Source organism: Gobius niger, assembly GCF_951799975.1.
Source record: "Gobius niger genome assembly, chromosome: 14".
Classification (NCBI taxonomy): Eukaryota; Metazoa; Chordata; class Actinopteri; order Gobiiformes; family Gobiidae; genus Gobius; species Gobius niger.
This window is the reverse complement of record NC_136865.1, coordinates 5,918,945-5,938,175: the sequence shown is the minus strand read 5'-3', so window position 1 is coordinate 5,938,175 and position 19,231 is coordinate 5,918,945. Positions and strand designations below refer to the sequence as shown.

Here is a 19,231-nt window from a genome sequence, read left to right as displayed (position 1 = left end):
GGTTTGCGTGATATTTGGGTGCACAAATCAGATAACGGCGGTGTTCAAATAGTGCGGAAGCGCCGCAAGACATACGACAAATCTGCACGATCCCATTACTGTGTTGGATATTGTGTTACAAACTGGATTCTCCACTATTTTTTACTGCGTGAGCTTTGTTGAAAGTACAAAAATTAGAAGATAACACATTCAGTCACAGTTTTGGCTGATTTTTTTTGCTCGACGTTGCGTGTTGTTGCTGGTTTTCCTTTGAGCGTTGAAATGTAGCCCCCTCTGGAATGCTTGCAAATATTAACAGTGAAAATAAGTGAAATATGAACAGATTTTTTGCATTTGTCATGTAATCATAGAGTATTGGTATTAAAAAACATTCAATTTGACCTATTGTACTATTTCAACATGGTGCCTTCCATCAAATTTGTCAGTTTCTTCATATTGTGTCAAAAAAAAGGCGTGAACGAATACAAAATCGGGAAGTGAATTTGGAAAATCCTGAATCAAATAGAGCTTTTTGATCATTTTTATGGTTCTATTTTTGCTTATATATTTGTTTCAGTTTTAGTCTGTACAAGCTACTGAAGTGGAGATGTTGTTGCAAGAGCGAAAACTTCCTTTTGAGAAAACAAGCCTAAACCTTTGCGTCGTCTGAGTATGCGCATGTGTATCTCTGATTGTTGTTGTCGCAGTGATATACCAGAAAGAAAAAAAACACACACTTGGATCACAGAGTCATCTCAGTCGCCTTCCGTGCTGCATGTGGATACCAAAAATGTCATTATTTGCGAAGGAACACGAGTGGGAAAGACAAAGGGAGCGTTTCCGGTAAACCTCTGGCATCCAATAAGCATAGCAAAGGGTGAGTTTGGTCTATTTTTTCTCTGACATTACAACTAAGATGTTAAGGGGAAAACTAGCTAGATCTCAACATTGACCACTGCAGGGAAAATCGATGCTTTCACCTGCCGTGTCTTGCTTTAAGCGCCTGACATGTTTGTTTTCGACAGTGTGCGAAGATGAAAATGACTTTGTCAGATGAAAGACCGTCGTGATATTGTGATGCACTATGACTTCTTGTGATGCTGATATTGTCTCACCTAATATTAGAGCAATAATTTGTTAATAAATTGAGCAGCCCCATTACAAAGTGAGTTCTCATAGCATGCGCCGCCAATGAGGTTTTATCGCGCTGTCCGAAACTAAGTGCCAAGTAATAGCTTAATAAATATAGCTCATTGTATAAATTCCAGTAAGGTCATTACGACCGACTCTATAGACCCGGGAAGAAAGTGGAATAAAAATACAGCATTAGCCTTTTGAAGCGCTTTTCTCGACACTCAAAGTCACTTCACAGTTCTATGCATTATTCATTCACTTCTCATTCACGGCAGCCGTGGAGCACGGTCACTCCAACCGCCATCAATGACTCAAACTACGCACCGCACTCACACATGAGCGAGGCGGGGGGCGGGTCTGCACAGAGCCGGGATCGAGCCGTCAAACTGTGTGTTTGCAGGGAAATGCTGTGCCACTCTGGTTCAGCAAAGTCAGATCAGTCCAGCCAGTAAACCAGCAGAGGTGCAAGTCTCGAGCAAGTCCAAGTCAATTGGTCATGGGGTCAAATCGAGTCATAGCTTTTGTCAAGTCGAGTCATAGATTTTGTCAAGTCAAGTCCAGTTGACTCATAGATTTTGTCAAGTCAAGTCCAGTCGACTCATAGCTTTTGTCAAGTCAAGTCCAGTCATATCCTTTGTCAAGTCCAGTCAACTCATAGATTTTGTCAAGTCAAGTCCAGTCATATCCTTTGTCAAGTCCAGTCAACTCATAGATTTTGTCAAGTCAAGTCCAGTCATATCCTTTGTCAAGTCCAGTCAACTCATAGATTTTGTCAAGTCAAGTCCAGTCATATCCTTTGTCAAGTCCAGTTGACTCATAGATTTTGCCAAGTCCAATCATAGCTTTTGTCAAGTCCAGTCGAGTCATAGATTTTGTCAAGTCAAGTCCAGTTGACTCATAGCTTTTGTCAAGTCAAGTCCAGTCATATCCTTTGTCAAGTCCAGTCAACTCATAGATTTTGTCAAGTCAAGTCCAGTCGAGTCATAGATTTTGTCAAGTCAAGTCCAGTCGAGTCATAGATTTTGTCAAGTCAAGTCCAGTTGACTCATAGATTTTGTCAAGTCCAGTCGAGTAATAGATTTTGTCAAGTCAAGTTCAGTCATATCCTTTGTCAAGTCCAGTCCAGTCATAGATTTTGTCAAGTCAAGTCCAGTCATATCCTTTGTCAAGTCCAGTCCAGTCATAGATTTTGTCAAGTCAAGTCCAGTCATATCCTTTGTCAAGTCCAGTCCAGTCATAGATTTTGTCAAGTCCAGTCATAGCTTTTTCCAAGTCAAGTCGAGTCATAGCTTTCGTCAAGTCAAGTCGAGTCATAGCTTTCGTCAAGTTGCGCAGCCGCACTTTAGTCGACAAGTCATCCTCCAGTCGTGCTGACCCAAGTTCGGCCTAACTTTCCCTCTGGGACTGAAGTCAGATCTTACCCTGTTCATTGCTGTACTTTTGCCTGCGCGATACAGTCCATTGTTATTAACGGATTCCTGTCCTCCTCAATTAACTTCCATGAATCTTCCCCACTTCACTCACAGTTGAAATCGTTTTCATTCATCCACAGAAACACACATTTCCTCCTGCTTTTTCCTGCTGTATTGATATATAATTTTGTCTCGGATATATTTGGACATTTTATAACTTGAAATAACAGCTGCAAGAATTAAACCATAAGGAAATACAGGTGCTTGAGCTGGTGATGAACCAATTCAAGGTTTGTGGTTTTAACAACGTATTATTACCCAGGAAGTGCAGATATGAAGCACTGAAACAACTTGCTCTGTGGAAGCTAAATGAAGCTACACAAATGTCAGATAAAGGTATGAAAGAACAAAAGTAGGATTTTACAGCCTGCATCCATAATAAGACGATCATTTTCCCTTTATCTGAATCGGCCTCATTGTGCTAAGAATGGACAATCTGGAGCATGGTTATTAATGCCGAATGATGCAACACCTCACACAGAAATTATTTGTTTTTGAAGCGCCTCATTCTGCTGCAATGACGACTCCTTTTAGAGAAATAGCCCTCTTAGCAGTAAGGCGTTTTATGAGAACAGAAGATGCATTCATGTAAAAGATACCGAGTAAAAAGGAACTGAAACGAGAACTCATTTATTCATCTTTAAATTTAGACCTTTAAAAGAGTGTTGTTTCTCTATCTTAACATCTTAGTTTTAATGTCAAAGTAAAAAAAAAAAAACACTCTTGTCGACCAGCGCTTTTTGTCAGGAAATCACTATAACATGGAGTGTATTTCCCAGGTGTATCCATCCACAAATACTGAAACTTTAGGACCAGTTTTCTCAAGTTATCTATCTAATTTCTAGCCTGATTTATTGAGTTTTGAAACCCCCCCCAAAGACAAGAAAGTGATTTTTTATTCAACACAGTCATTTACAGCAAAAGTTTCAACTTGATGCCTCTTGATTGAATCTATTCCCCTTTCACTTGCAGTGTCTCGCCTTCATTTGTTGAGAGAGGTAACTAAACTTTCCCTGTAGTTTCTAAATACAGTGTCTGGGAAAAGAATCTTGTGCTGCTGCAGTTGGTCTATGTTTAAAACACGCGCTGTTATATCAAAGCTAAAGGTAGGTATTGGACAGATGGATTGAAACAAAGACAGACATTTGCTGGATGGAGACATGCCTCACAAGAACCTCATTCTGTAGTAATGACGGCTGTTAGCGCAGTGGCCCTCCCCGCGTATGACATCTGCGTCTCCTGCACTCCGCCTGTTTGTCTCATAATATGCTGTTCTGCCTTCAAAAGTGAGCCTTATCAAAGCACTGATTACAGCCCGCGCTAATCGCTAACAAGCAGACGAAAGCGGCCGTTTAACCTCCAAACAAGCACCTCCGTGGCATGTTTATGCTCCGGCGTGACGCGCAGACAGGGGTATACGCGCCGGTGTTTACTGTCAAACAGGTCCAAGGATGAAGGAAAGTCAATGAGACTTAATGAGCAGATGCTCATTGTAGGCACAGTCAACATTAGGGGGATATGATACACTCATAGATTTAAAAAAAAAGGGGAAACGATCTAATCATGTATTTTTTCTTAAGACTTGTAACCATTCTAGAAGAATGAGGACAAAATTGGAAGTAAGTTGGACGCAACAGACAACATCTCAACAAAAACTGTAAAACTTACAAAAAGACACGTATTCTCTCTCTTTGCTCCATAAAGTAAGAAGGTCTTTGGTACAGTTCCCAAACTGGTTGGGTTTGCAGCTAAAAAACTAAGAGACTAAGATTCAGGCATTCAATAGAGAGAGGTGCTGAAAGGTTTTCCCCTCGAGGTGTTTGAAAAGGAGTCAAAGTACTTGACCTTCTGACATGTTTTAAGTCCCATTTTCATTGTCATCCAGGTAATGTGAGGGGAGTTGAGGAGTGAAAGCTTTACCCACGACAAAACATGATAAACAACTTCAAAGATTCATTTGGGCTACTAAATCTGTCATAATAATGTCAGTCTATTTATTAGACCAGTGTGCAGTCCCTAAACCGATACCGATACCAGTGTCCGATATCAGCTTGATCCCAAATTCTCATACTCGTACTCTTTAATGTGGTCCCGATACCAGAACAAAATCGAGCTGTAGCTACTGGTTAAATTGCTCTACTCCACAAAACACACGTATAGGAAAATCCAAAAAGCTGCAGTAAGGCAAGTAAAAAAAAAAGAAGAGAATACAGCACAGTCATTGAGTACATTTTGGATATGGGCTGTTCTGTCTATGTCGGACAATTAAATACAAAAATACAAAATATTAAAAATAAACAAATTATAATGGCATATGTTCAATTCTGGTATAACTTCTCTGAAAAGGGAAGCTAAATGAGTAAAGAAACTAATTACAAACCAATCTGCTGAAAACCAGTGTGTCTTTCTATGAACAGTGTATGCACTTCAAAAATGCCTTGTACTAGTATCAGTATTCAGTATTGGCAAGTACGAAAATAATTTAAAGCAGTACTAAGTAACTCTTGCCCCTACTCTCTGCATGTGCAATTTTTTTTGCTTATTAATTGTCTTGGAGAGTAAATACTACGCTGACAGAAAAGGCAAAGGGAGAGAGTGATATTGTACATCCAATTACACAATGGAAACCTTTTTTTTCCCACTCAAACTTGGCTGTAAATACTGTTTAAAGTGACGCTAGCCCGCAGTTAGCTTTGCCCATTAGCATGTTAGCTTCTTCTTCGTGATTCTATGAGTGTGTATTGGTTGCTCCGGTCCGGTGGCAGACAAGTTGCAAGCATGTCTGTGGCCAGAGACACCGGGGGAGATGAAAGACCCTCCAATGTTCATGGGATGCATCAACACTTGTACTACCCCCACAGGGACTACGGAAAGGATTTATTAAGGTAAACACGTTACTTAGTACTGCTTTAAGTTCTCGTACTTGTGCCAACAGTGCTGAGAATAGATTGATGATAGAAAGGCAGAAGTGTGCATTAATTGACAGCTGCAGCTCAAGCTATAAAACCAGCTAAAAGAAAACAAAAAAAAACAGAGGCGTAGACCATGCTTCCTATAGCTGAAACATGTTGGCATGAGCATGTGCACCGTGCTCTTTGCCCCTTGTGGTGAACCACCAGCGCCCCCTCTCTCTCTGCGCTTCATTCCACGTGTCCTTTATGTGACCTCTTTTGCACCAATTCACCACGTTTCCCTCTCAGCTGATTACTGCCTTCCATTTACGTCTATTTTACACCTTGACAGAAGTAACGCGGCATGACATAACCGCGCTGACGGGACCATAAATCCTACACGCATTACGCTGATGGTTTGTTGTTCCGATTGTAAGAGCTGCTGGAAGACATTTCTCTGACTGAATTGAATCTTTTGAGAGGCGATATGCAATCATGACATAAGCAGGACGAAGCAATGCCCATTTTAAAGCTTTTATTGTCATTTAATGACAATACACACAGACTTGGGATGTTATGGATGTTAAGTTAGGAATGAGTTTGGACCACGACTAACATTTTCATTTAGGGGCGTCCTCCTTCATTGGTTGGAATAAAAAAAATATGTAAAATCAGGTATAAGGCATTTAATACCAAGGTGGTGTGGGGTGTTTTCCCACAGAACCGTCCTTTTGAAACTAACTGCTGCCACACCTTTTACTCATACATAGACTAATCAGTATTGATATTCGTCACCAGGTATCGATACTTGAAAAGCCACTGTAGATAGCCAATCGATGCATCAATACTATGGAATCGATCGGCCCACACCACTTCCAGTGTGAGAAAATCTCGTCTCTAATCAAAGCAGAACGTTTTCAGCGCTGGTGACCGTTTCTGGCGCACAAATTCAGAAGTCGTGCAGCGTAAGGGGGCACAACAAATTCCACTCTACTATGAGTAGAAAATGGGTTACATCCCCTTTAAGCCATGGTTTAAAAGTCCTTAGATCGTCACTAACACATTCAGACTCTTCAATCGTCTTCACCAGAGAGTATCTCTTATGGCTGCACAGTAGGGTGGTTCACAATATAATGGTAGAAGTAAAAGTCGCATTTGGCCTTGTTCCTGGTACATTTTCAACATCTGTACGAGTGTGACTCCAGTAAAGTGTGGCACACTTTTCCACAACTTTCATTTCTCTAGGCCAGGGGTAGGCAAGCTTTCATGGCAGAGGGACGATTTTTTTAATTGTAAATAGACCGAGGGCCGAAGCCACTGATTATTAGCCCAAAGTAAAGCACAACACTGGAAAAATCACCATCATGAGATAAATGACTTGAAATTGCTTGAATTGAAGCTTGAAGTTCTTCTATGTTGAATTTGAGTCTGTTTGAACTAATCCAAGATACAAACACTGGCGCCAATGGAACAAGAATAAAACCCACTTGGAATCAGAAAAATAATTGTTTTTTTCATTTGAAATGACACAAAATTATTTGAATCAAGAGAATAACTACTACTAGAGGTTTTATCTCATCCAAGACCAGACCAAATATACTCAAACCTTAGATTTAATCTCTTAATTCAAGTAGATTTATGTCATTTCTTCCTTAAAACAATTATTCTTTTTCCAGTGCACTTCTTTCAAATGCCAGTGTCATGACCTAATTGGGTGTATTGACAGTATTTCAACTTTTTTTTTACTCCCATTTAACTCTAATAATGTTAAAAGTACTCTGTGATTTGTGTAATAGTGCTTCTCAAAATCATCTTGAGGGCCAGAGGTTCTGTGCCGGAGGGCCGGATTTGGCCCCCGGGCCTGACGTTGCCTACCCCTGCTCTAGCCCTGTACGTAACAATGAGTTTGTCAGGAAGCAGAAAGTGGAAAGTGGTTAAGTTTGGTCATTAATAATCTCTCTCCTGTACTTGTACTACATGTGTAAGAACAAGTTACAACACTATATTCCATGTGTGATGACTTTGTCCTCTTTGATGCTTCATCTCTGTGTAGGCTACTTGCACAATGAGAAGAAGATTGTTGAGGGCGATGCCTCTCTCTGTCGTTGATGACTTTCAAGGAATGAACCTTTTGTCTCAGCTTCTCATCCTTCGAGAATGGACCTCACAACATCCGGGTTATTCTCCTGCCGTTCATTTAGCCTTCAGTAAAACCTTCAAAGGAGTAGACTGAGCTTCTTTTTGTGGGATGTGGTTTTTCGCACAGAGACTCCACAGACTGGCAGATGGATGCTGTGATAGTGTTCGTTCTTCTGTATTTACGCACACGCAGCATGTCGCGCATTGATCGAGTCCAACAACGTTCTCGTCCTTCATTTTACTTATGGAGCGATAAGTCGAAAAGGTGTGCCGCCACCAAATGTGCAGCGATCGACCTTTGACATTTCTGGTGCAGATGCTTAGAATACCAATTGCAACAAGGCCGAAAGTACATTTTGTGAAACAATAACAAACAATAACTAAAACATACAGGATTAGCAACGTCAAAAGTGATGAAAGCATTCTCCTCAACTATTAAAAAGGGTTGCATCACTTCAGATAGTCCATTTCATCATCCAAACGTACACATGCATTTTTCACGTTGTAGTGACATGGAGCTGTCGGGATATGGATGTCTTCTGTCCATTCCGTAAAAGCTAGCGCGCTCTCTGTCATCCGTCTTTGTCATTCGTTCAGACTGGATCTCCCTCCTGTGTGCATAATGCATTAGGAACGAGACGGGAGGAGCTATAATGGAGCGATAACCTTCAACACAGTGTCACAGGGGAATCCAATCATTTTTAACAATGAAACATCAGCGGCAGAGTGAAAAACCACACTGCGGAACCTCCCGGGTCATGCAGTACGCTGCCGTGTCAAAACGGCGGACCAGCGGACGCAGGAATGCTGAGGAAAAGGAATCGGTGAGTGAGCGGAAACACCGACGGCAAACGATAAAGTTGTCGCGAAGTTACAACTATGAATACGTCCGATTCCACATACTGCAATTGAGAGTTTTTCAAGTTTTTCTTCATCAGCAGCTATACATCTTTATCAGTATGTTTCGTTACTTTTACAATCTCCATCCCCATGCGAGGTGCCCGATATGATTATGAGTCAGACATCAAAAGAGCTGTCTCTTTCTACTGCACAATACTGTTCAAAAATAAGTCTCTGGAGGCCTATTCAGCGCTGGCTCACTCTTGACAAGTGCCAGATTCAAAGAATGGGCACCAACAGCTTGTGTTCACAGCATCCATGTCATGATTTCAGTTGGAGCTCGGGCCTATATGAATCAATGGGGGAGACCGTTTTGGAAAGGAAAATCTCCAAATATTTTCTCTGATTATGATTTGGAAGTGACTGGATTCACAAACCTGCCACATTCGTCTTGTGGCTGAAAGTCATTTGATCATTTTGAACGTCGTCTCCACTTTTGGACGCCGTGTCATGTGACCTTAGTGCGCTGAGAGAGAAGACGCTGGACTTTGTGACAGCGTCTGTTTTGTGTTGATATGTCCGGCCGTTATGGAGATATTAACCATAAACCATTTTGCATTTTGATGGTTACTAGTTCTGCAGCCTAATCGGCCAATAAATGCACTGTTTTAAATTGAATTAGTAATGACAACTAGTCCAACATTTATAAAACATATTTTAAGTCCAAGCAGCAACCATGATCAGTATTAAAATGTTGCTCCATATGGAGAAAAGCGTAAAGCCAGTAGCTCTGTGCTGTGTCCTGTCTCCGGACAGGCACTAACGCTATGAGAAGTAACTAAATACCTAAAAACCCTCTTTATTAATCAACTTTCGAGGGAAATATTGAAACACAATTGAACAAACAGCAGTGTCACTACAGCTAATTAGCTTGTGTGCATTCAAATATACAATTAACGTTGCTGTCGGTTCGCAGACTTTGCCAGGCCATCTGTGGGCCATTTTAAACCAGATAAGAACTCGGCTAAATGTTAAGACCTCATCTGTTTCGATCTTTTCAGCATAATTTGCTCTACGCTTTATCAAGTGTGCTCCACAGAGAGAGGGAAGGTTCAGCTCTCTATAACAACACACACCTATGGCCAAAATGCCTTTTTAGAAAATAAATACTTGCATCATTTTTACATCTTATTTTCCAACACGATGGAAAGATCCTGAGCTCGGACAAACAGAGCTGGGAGAGACAAAATGCTCCTAAAACAGCCCGTGACTCGACAGAATGCACCTCCCCACAGCTCGCCGCAGACGGTTTGACTCGTGAGACAGCAGCCCGTGCTGTAATTGATATCATTAATTAAGCTTGCAGCCACTTCATTATGTGAGGGGCCTCCCGCCGGTCCACCGCACAGCCCTCCCGGGGAAACCAAATGGAACAGGGCCATGCTAACGCTAGCAGCAACACTTAGCGGGCTTTTAGATCGATCTACACATCTCTCTCTCTCTCTCTATCCATCTATCCCATCTCTATATCTATATTTATCTATCTATCTATCCATCTATCTATCTCTCAGTATATCTATATCTATCTATCTATCTATCTATCTATCTATCTATCTATCTATCTATCTATCTATCTATCTATCTATCTATCTATCTATCTATCTATCTATCTCTCTCTCAGTATATCTATATATATCTATCTATCTATCTATCTATCTATCTATCTATCTATCAGCATATCTCTCAGCATCTCTCAGCATATCTATCTATCTATCTATCTCTCAGTATATCTATATCTATCTATCTATCTATCTATCTATCTATCTATCTATCTCTCAGCACATCTCTCAGCATATCTATCTATCTATCTATCTATCTATCTCTCAGTATATCTATATCTATCTATCTATCTACCTATCTCTCAGCACATCTCTCAGCATATCTATCTATCTATCTATCTATCTATCTATCTATCTATCTATCTATCTATCTATCTATCTATCTATCTATCTATCTATCCCTCACTACCTCACTATATCCATCCATCCATCGCCGCCACAGTCACATTTGTCACTTTTTTTACTCTCTCCTTTTGCATACATGTCAGATGCCAAGCGCCTGCACCGCTCAAAAAGAAGAACAGGCGACAGACGTGCCCAGACAGCCTTTGTTTTGGTGTCACACAATCAGCTCAGCGTCTCCCCTGCATGTGATCCGTTTTATTGTCATGTTACGCTGTACTTTCCTCCCTCTGCTGCTGCTGCCGCCTGAGAGCGCGGCTAATCGTGTATAATTTATAGATAAAGTCGTGAAACAGCTGCAAAAAAAAAGAAGAAAGACCACACACACCGAACCAAAGTCAGATAGCTGGGCTTTTTCGAGGATCAATCTCCGGATGCGGCGCGATCATTTCGGCAGATGAGCTGTGACGTCTTCTGCCGATGCGCGCTCGCTAACTGGCTTTCATTTTCTGCCTTGAGTTAATTAACACGTCTCTCCGCTGTAACCGCTGCTAATGATGCAAATCCCGCTCAAATGGTGAAACCGAAGTCTGGTCAGTGCGCGCCCGGGCCCCATGCAGTCACCATCACATCGGATTACTCCCGGACCTGTTATTTGCAACTTGAACCAAAAAGAATCATCGGTTAGGGCGAACTCCAAGTGTAACAGAAAGCAGAACGACGCCTCGGGGATAAACAGGGTCGGGAATCCCCCCCCTCCCGTTTTCGAAGCGGAAAAAATGGGATTTGAGCGAGTGTGGCGTATTGTGGAATCTGGACAAGTGGCCCAGAGTGGCTCCGAAAAGCAGCCCAGGTACAGTAGATTGTTGTCAGCCTGGTTGGGCCACACGCTCAATGCCCCGCAAGGATTAAGCTAAATCTAAAGTATAATAATGACGGTGGAGGTATGCTGCCAGGTGGATGGGGGATTTCACCAAAGGTCAAGTGCCCACCGATTGTCATTTCGTAAACCGGCTTTACGGAGACGTTTTTGTCTCGCTTCGCCTTTTTGTCGGAGAGAGAGAGCGAAGCCCGCACTTCACGCACAATAGGCAGATATCGGGACAAACAAAAGAGAGGGAAGTGGGCGGTTTTGATGGGATAGATGTGAAATGACAGGGGATTTCAGGCTCTCAAAATGTTGAAAGGCTTAGGGGTGGCTTTAATGGATTTTCTCTTTCTATGATATTGCGATTGCAGTCAGATTTGCGTTTTTTCAAATTAAAATTGACAGTGTCCGTTTAAAACGCATCCAGGAGCATTAGTATTTGAGAGGAGGCCGCAATACTTGAAATGGGACACTCTTGGAATCCTAACACCCGCGCCATTGAAGAAAAGGTGTAAATAAACCTCTTCCCTGTGTTAGAAGTTACATAAAAAAAAAATCCTCGTCCAGACTCATCCCAGCTCATTCCACTGGAGGACTCAGCCATGAACAGTCACTGTAGTCGTAAGTGTAACTCATAGGTGCAAGGTGAAAAGAAAAGTGAAATAATGGAACGAGAAGTGAAGAGAATACCTGTATGAAAGAGAAGAGACAAGAAGAACAGAAGAAAAGAAACAAAGAGAAGTAAGAAAAAGAAAATAAGTTATAAAAGAAAGTAGAAATGAGGAAAAGAGAAGAGAAGAAAAAGAAGGAAGGAGAAGAAGAGAAGAGAAAAAGAAAAGAGAAGAAAATGGAAAAAGAAGAGAAGAGAACAAAAGAGAAGAGAAGGAGAAAAGAAAACAGAAGAAAAATTAAGAAAAGAAAAAAAGAAACATTATTCCGTAAAGTAAGGTGCTTTATTTATCGTTATAGAAGGCAATTTGCCCATTTCCGACCTCGAAGGGCAACCATATGGAACATGTTTGTGCAAATGTTAACAATAGGGTTTGCAGATGGGATAGTTTACCACAATCATACTTAATGATCGACAACACCGTAGTATAAAAACACACCCAGCCTTTCACTGCATCGCTCTAGTTTATAAAAGCTGCACACGCGAACTCCGGGGGAAACTTTCTGGTCGAGTTAGTTCCACTGCACGCTCCTATACTTCCCGTACAGTAAGGCGCGCTCCTTCTCTGGGGCCGCGACCCAGTTAGCATCGCGGCACTGCATTAGAACGCATACAATGCACACACACAGGACTGCCAATTAGGCTAATGACGCTGTAGCTAACATCGTGTGCAATCTTAATTATGGTCTGGAGCTGTGAAATCAATGGCCACGGTCAAACAGTGCATTTTCCGTAGGGACTTCACACGTGCGTAGCCTTTGGGAAGTCGGCGCTGGTCCCTGTTTGAAGCATGTTTGCTGTATGGAAATAGCACACGTGTTATGTAAGTGTGGGAGCACAGTGCGGAGCTGGAGGTGAGGCGGTTTCTCACAGCGGAGAGATCGAGCGCGACCTTTCAAGACCGAGCGTGAACTCTGCGACGGCTACTGAACATGAACGGCTTCAGTGGATTGAAGTCGGGGAAACAGTATCTTTCTTTCTGCGCTTTTGATGCAGTTTTACACAAATGTACACGACACTGACCAACGCAAGTGAGCGCTTTCTTACATGAGCTTAGACGAGTTGGTGCCTACCTGTTTGGTCTTTGTGCGTGCCCTCAGTCACGCAAAACAACCAAAGATGTTGCTAGCATTTGGCCTATAGCTCCAAACGGGGCTGAAGTTGGAAGCTACCACGCTCTTCCACGGGCACGCACACAGACCAGACAGTTACGTATCAACTCGTCTAATCTCAGGTAAGAACATTTCACAGTATGGAAGAACTGTGTGCCCTCAGTCACGCAAAAAGACCAAAGATGTTGCTAGCATTTGGCCTCTCCCAATGTATTCCTATAGCTCCAAACGGGGCTGAAGTTGGAAGCGACCAAGCTCTTCCAAAGACCAGCTGGTACGCATCAACTTGTCTAAGCTCAGGTAAGAACTTATCTCAGTGTGGGAAAAACAAATCCTTTGTTTTGAAGGATTCAACAAGTTGCGAACGTCACTATATGCCATTTATATTGCAACGGGGCCTACGTTTTCATTTGTTTTTGAATCAGGGGGCTGTTAACAAAGCTACAAAACGCAGCGTGTCCTCTGAATCCGGGCTCCGCTGAAAACTCTGAAAGGTCATTTCATGTCTCGGCTTCAAACCAACTGGTCATGTCACTGACTGGCAAACTCACCTTCGCAAATTATCTGGATTCTCCCATTCATATCTCGTCAAATAATGATTGGTAAATAATTTGTAAAGACTAAAGTTTCTTGAGAAAGCACTAAACCGCCTCAGAAAGCCACGTCATCCAAAGGTTTTCAGGAAGTTGAAACCAGCTTACCTCCGGCGTGTGAAAAAGCATGTGTTAGGCACGCAGCGCTGTTTGCTGGACAAAGACATGAACTGCGCTGTCGATCGAGAGAGGACATGACCACTGAGATCTTCCTGGCGACCATTGCCGTTTACACAGCCCCTAAGATCCACCTCACTGTGCACTTTTAAACACTCCCAGGAGCATGAACTTTTGAGAGATGGCTGAAATAAATAAATCAAGAGTCGCATGGATTTCAGAACATATTTGTAGAGTTCTTCAGTGCGGAGTTTGAGCACAGAGCACAATTGTCTATCGTAGAGTACAGTAAAGAGAAATCCTATGAATAAATAATGCAAAGTTCTTGCGGGTTTCTTCTTGATGCCACAATGCTCCAGGGACGAGCGTTGCCATGTAACTGATGTAAAAGATATGAGTAGCATGAGACCGTTGTGTGTTGTTCTAGGGCTGCACGAGCATTCACAATCAAAGCAGAAACGCAATTAGCCAATCGCCAGGGTAATTGAGAAAATAATCCATCCATACTGAGGAGAATAGTGCAACAGTTGTTTGTGGACGTTGTTGGCATTTGCGGATCCCTCTGGCCGACGAGCGCGGGGAAAAAAACACTCACTGCTTTGGATAAGTTTCAAGTACCAAACGTAAACAACTGCGGAAACTAAATGGAGCCAGGCAAACCGCGGGTTTCGGGTTATCTTTGCCACCGCTCCTGTTCTTATTTCAACAAGCCCAGCTTTCGCCATTCTGGAAATTAGCTGAAAATGCGTCACGGGTGTGGAATTGTCCGTAAGGTCAGCAGACCATCCTGTTACTAGTGTTGAAGTGAAATGCATTCCCCTCCACTGGCAGAGAAAAAATGGCTTTCAGCAATGTTCTTTTTGTTTCAGATGTTTAGCTTGATTTGACAGGATTCAGTTGTGTTCGCAGATCACTTTCAGGGGATGCACAAAAGAGTGTGGCGTGTAAAGAGATGATGATCGTATATTTTAAGTACAGTGAATGAAGCCATTTGAAGCCACAATGTCAGCCAAAACTGTAGTTCAATATTCAATTTTAGTATCTTTGACAGACTTATGCAGTAAAAATAGTCAAGCAATGGCATTATCTTTCAAGAAATATAGATGTAATGCCAGTTGGAAATGTGTTTCACTGCTTCTTAATGATATTCATTCTGTAAAACTTACTCAATTCTCGGGGTCAGAAAGTCTCCAAAGCTACGACACAAAGTTACCTTCCCCACAGAGTTGCGTTTGACCATTATGTGCCGTAAGTCTCACTCACCAGGCTGTCGTAGTAGATGAGCTCCAGTTCGTAGTCGGGCAGGATGTCGCTGCGATTGTTGACCAGGTCCAGAGCCATCTGCGCGGCGGGCAGGCAGGCTTGTCCCCCCGGCCAGCCCCCGCTCATGGGGAACAGCGCGCCGATGTAGAGCTTCTTCTTCCCTGTGGCCGAACGGGGGCAAGAGGACAGAAGGAAAACGGCGGTGAGAGTCAGGTAAAGGGTTCTGAAAGCAGCCATAGTCCCGGGTTTATCCCTCTGGTCCAGCGACGGTTTGGTTTAAAGGAAAAAACTCCAACAAATATTACTGTCCCCCCCCTAAAAAAAAAAGAAAAAAAGTCAGTTGTTGCTTCTCACGTATCCCAACACTACCAGGAACTCTGCTTTGGGAAAAGTCGATGCTAAAGTTGCTATCAAGGCGAACGGCTCTTGATTGCGTCGCTATCCAAGGTGCTGAAGAGCGGAAACTCGGACGCGCTGGTCTCTAACGCAAGACAGACCCCTCTGGAAATGTCTTCCCGCTTCCCTCCCCGAAAAATTCCAGCAAAAAGAATTAAAAAAAGAATAAAAAAATCACGAGTCGCGATTGAAGAAGCTCCCGAATCTTGCGCCTTCCCGTCTATCTGCCCAATCTGCCCCTCTCCGTGCGAACGCCTACATGCTTTTGCGCGGCGCAGCGAGGACGCATCGCGGAGGAAAATAGAAATCGCGGAAAGGATAATCCAAGGCGAGGCGGAATAGAGAGAGGAGGGAAGGGGAAGCGCAAAAAAAAGAAATGGGAATAAAAAACAACAATAACATGTGCGTGTCCCGGTTGTTGAGGGAAAAAGGGGGGGAATGCGGAGAGTGAGTGAAGCGGCGGGGGGAAGAGCTTGGCAGGCAGGCAGGCAGGCAGGCAGGAGCGCGCAGTGCCGAGTGCCGTGGCGGACTGCAGCAGCGGCGAGAAGAGAGAGGAGAGGAGGGAGAGAACGGGAGAGAGAGAGAGAGAGAGAGAGAGAGAGAGAGAGAGAGAGGGATACTCGCTCTCGCCGTTTCACAAACCGTTCGGAATGTGCAATCCCTCAGCGCTGCCTCGCTCGTTTATCTTCCCGCCCGCTCCCCGCAGCGCTGCCCCATCCTTTCTCCCGGACCCCTCCTCCGTCCCTCTCTTTTCTCCGCTCCCTCTATCCCTCTCTTTCCCTTTATCTCACGGGGTTTTAACCAATATTCCCCATCATCTCTAAAGGACAAGCCATAACCCTAAAACAAATATCTTCAGGCTAATTATTGATTGAGTAGTTTCTAAATCTGTGAAGCTGAAAAAATGATCAACAAGTATTTGAACAGTAAAAGAACAGTTCTGCAGATTTGCCCCGTGATATTTGTTTTTAGATTCGGGGAAGTGGGCTGGGTACAGTTTAGAAAGTAGGGGAGACCAGGCAGAGAGAGTGAGGGAGAGATTAATACACGACTAGATGACTGTATGTATGTATATATATGTGTATGTATGTGTGTATGTATGTGTGTATGTGTGTGTGTATGTCTGTATGTATGTGTGTGTGTGTGTGTGTATGTATGTATGTAAGTATGTGTGTATGTCTCTTGTGGGACGTTCTGTAGAGGAGCAGACTTTAAAGCTACACTGCTGCAGTGTCACATTTACAGTAAGTTGAAGTTTCCAGATGAAAATATCAATAAATCTTTGAACCAAACATCTGTGATTAGTGCACGCCTCTACTTTCAAAACTAAGCTATGACGACTTTCCTTTCAACCATATTCCAGCTCTATATTTGGAAAGAATAAAACACATTTCAGAGGACCCATCGTCTGAGCCTGCAGCTCTGTGCTCGGCCCTGTCTGTCGATAACTGAGGAAACACCAGCTGAAGACATGACGCTCCATGTTCTGACATCAGTGCCCAAAGTGACGGGTACACAGCCCCAGTGGTGGAAGTGTTCACTCAGACTGGAGCAGAAATAAGAGTCAGTGATGTGGCATTGTGATTCAAGCGTCCAAAAGCAAAACATTTGTCTTTGTCTCTTTATCCTCATATGTATTATCATTTGACCAGGCCCATCATCGCACTGTTATTTCCCAATCAACCTTAAACTGCAGAATCTTTCTCCCAATCTGCAAAAGCTGCACCTACGATGACAGAATGGGGATTTTCGTTTCACCGTTCCAACAAAAATTGCTAAAGTCAAATGCTCAAAGCTATTACTTATGTTAGCACAGGTGGCTCCTCATGTTGTCCCGGGGTTCACACAGGGGACAGCCTTCACCCTCCATCAGCGTCTACAAGACAAGGCGTCTGCCGCCTGGGACGCCCGCCGCACTCAAATGGTGATGAGCCGATGGGGCAACAAGACACTGGAATAATAGGGTCATTGCAGTGAGACAAAAGGCATATTGGGCTGACGCTGATTAAGTATTGAGTAGTGCTACTATCACTGCAGTTATTGCCACTTGTCTGGGGCATTTTTATGTCCTCACAAAGCAGGACAGAAAACTCGCAGTACATTTTCTCCTTGCATTCAGAAACAGCTGAAAATTGGTATCTAATTTTGAATGCCGTTTCCTGCTCACCCGCGGCGCTCCGTCTTGAGCCTGCAGGTTGTGGTGGAGGAGACGACTGGTTATTTCAGCTGCTGCAGAGGTGGGGGGTATTTATAGTAAATTGATTGGTGAAGGGCACAGTGTGATATTGGAACTTTAATGACATGGCGCCCCCGTTTGCTCACGACTCACCCATCTGAAGTCAGCTTTTACCAGTTTCATGTGGGGTGCAAATGTCTTCAATAGAAGCAGATATATGTGGACGCATATAAGTAAGGGGTGGACAATATACAATAATATCGCTGATGGAGTTGAAAAGAACGCACGATTATTTGATTGTACTACATAACATTTACACTAGTGTTCAGTGCTGCAGCAGAGGATTACTGGGGTTACTGGATCAATAGTTTGGGGTCACCCAGGCCAGTTCTATAGCTTCTCTAATCAACAGTTTTAACCGTGCTAGCACAATTGCACAATGGTTTTCTATCATCATTGACCCTCTAACACGAGTGGCTAACACAGTGAACCATTAGAACACTGGAGCTTCCGCACACCTATGAAGGTATTCTATTAAAGCAGGGGTGGCTAACTAGTCAGAGACCAAGAGCCGAAATTTTCAACCTTGATCCTGTAAAGAGCCAAAAAGGCACCGACCATGCTGGGGTATGTTTGTATGGGGGCCCCTGCCCACTGAGACCCCTCCTCTGATTCGCCCCTGGCCCGTGCGCTCAGTGCCTGCAGCTCGGTCCTGACTGGACTGTGCAGAGAGAAGGCACTCTAGGCTGCACAAAGTTCATAAACTTTAACCAGGAGCCTCTGGAGGACGTCTGAGGTTGTGTTTTAAGTTGCATTTGTTACAGTTACTGTCACATGTGAAAGAAAAATCAATGACTTTGCGTATTACTGCGATACGCGATGTCGCTCTTCGCATCATATGCTTCGTTGGAGCTCCGCTTTTTTCCATTTCCTAATTTTGATCTTTTTCTGTGAATATGAGGCCAAATTTCATCAAATAAAGAGTAAGCTCATCAGAATCCTGAAAAGCACAGAAGCTGATCCCAGAGCCAGGATCTGCCTGCCTGTTGTTTAACCTACATCCTGCTTTGAGTGAGGCTGCACGGGCACCTTTTCACGCCGCCTCGAAAACGAGGGTGATACGGGCTCTCATCATGTAGAGATAGAAATAGGGTCTGTAGGAGCATGGTTGGATTTTTGGTCAAGATTCGTAAAGACTGTTTTACAGTTTATGGGAAATATGTACCAATACTCTTGTAAAGAGCAGCATTGTATCATCCAGTCATGCAAAGAGCCGCACTCTGATTGGCAAAGAGCCGCATGCGGCTCGAGAGCCGCGTGTTCGCCACCCCTGTATTAAAGGAATAGGCATTCACAACATTAAGTCTAGACTGTATTTCTGATTCATTTAATGACATCCTCATTGAAAAAAATCATCGCTTTTCTTTCAAAAATAAGGACCCCAAACTTTTGATCGATGGTGTGGTCCAGTAGTGCAAAAACAGTAAACAGAAGTAAAAGTTTAAGGATTTTTTTGGGCCTGGAAAATGGTGACACAAAATTCTTACATTGCCCCTTGTCTACGTATACACAACAGGTGCAGTACACAGTATTGGGGATGACGCATTACAAAAGTGTATG

At 43.1% G+C, this 19,231-nt stretch overlaps 1 protein-coding gene and 1 long non-coding RNA gene across 2 annotated transcripts in view; one reads left to right on the top strand and one right to left on the bottom strand.

The window, feature by feature from the left end:
• The window catches only part of gabbr1b (gamma-aminobutyric acid (GABA) B receptor, 1b), a 247,609-nt gene that overhangs the window by 150,728 nt on the left and 77,650 nt on the right, over positions 1-19,231 (bottom strand). The window contains exon 5 of the mRNA XM_079571221.1: positions 15,040-15,200. Within this exon, the coding sequence (XP_079427347.1) occupies positions 15,040-15,200 (161 nt within the window). The remainder of the gene's footprint in view (positions 1-15,039; positions 15,201-19,231) is intronic.
• LOC306973776 lies at positions 1,944-2,311 on the top strand. Its single transcript, XR_013793585.1, has 3 exons — positions 1,944-1,997; positions 2,085-2,147; positions 2,262-2,311. It is a non-coding gene; the product is annotated as an uncharacterized lncRNA (long non-coding RNA).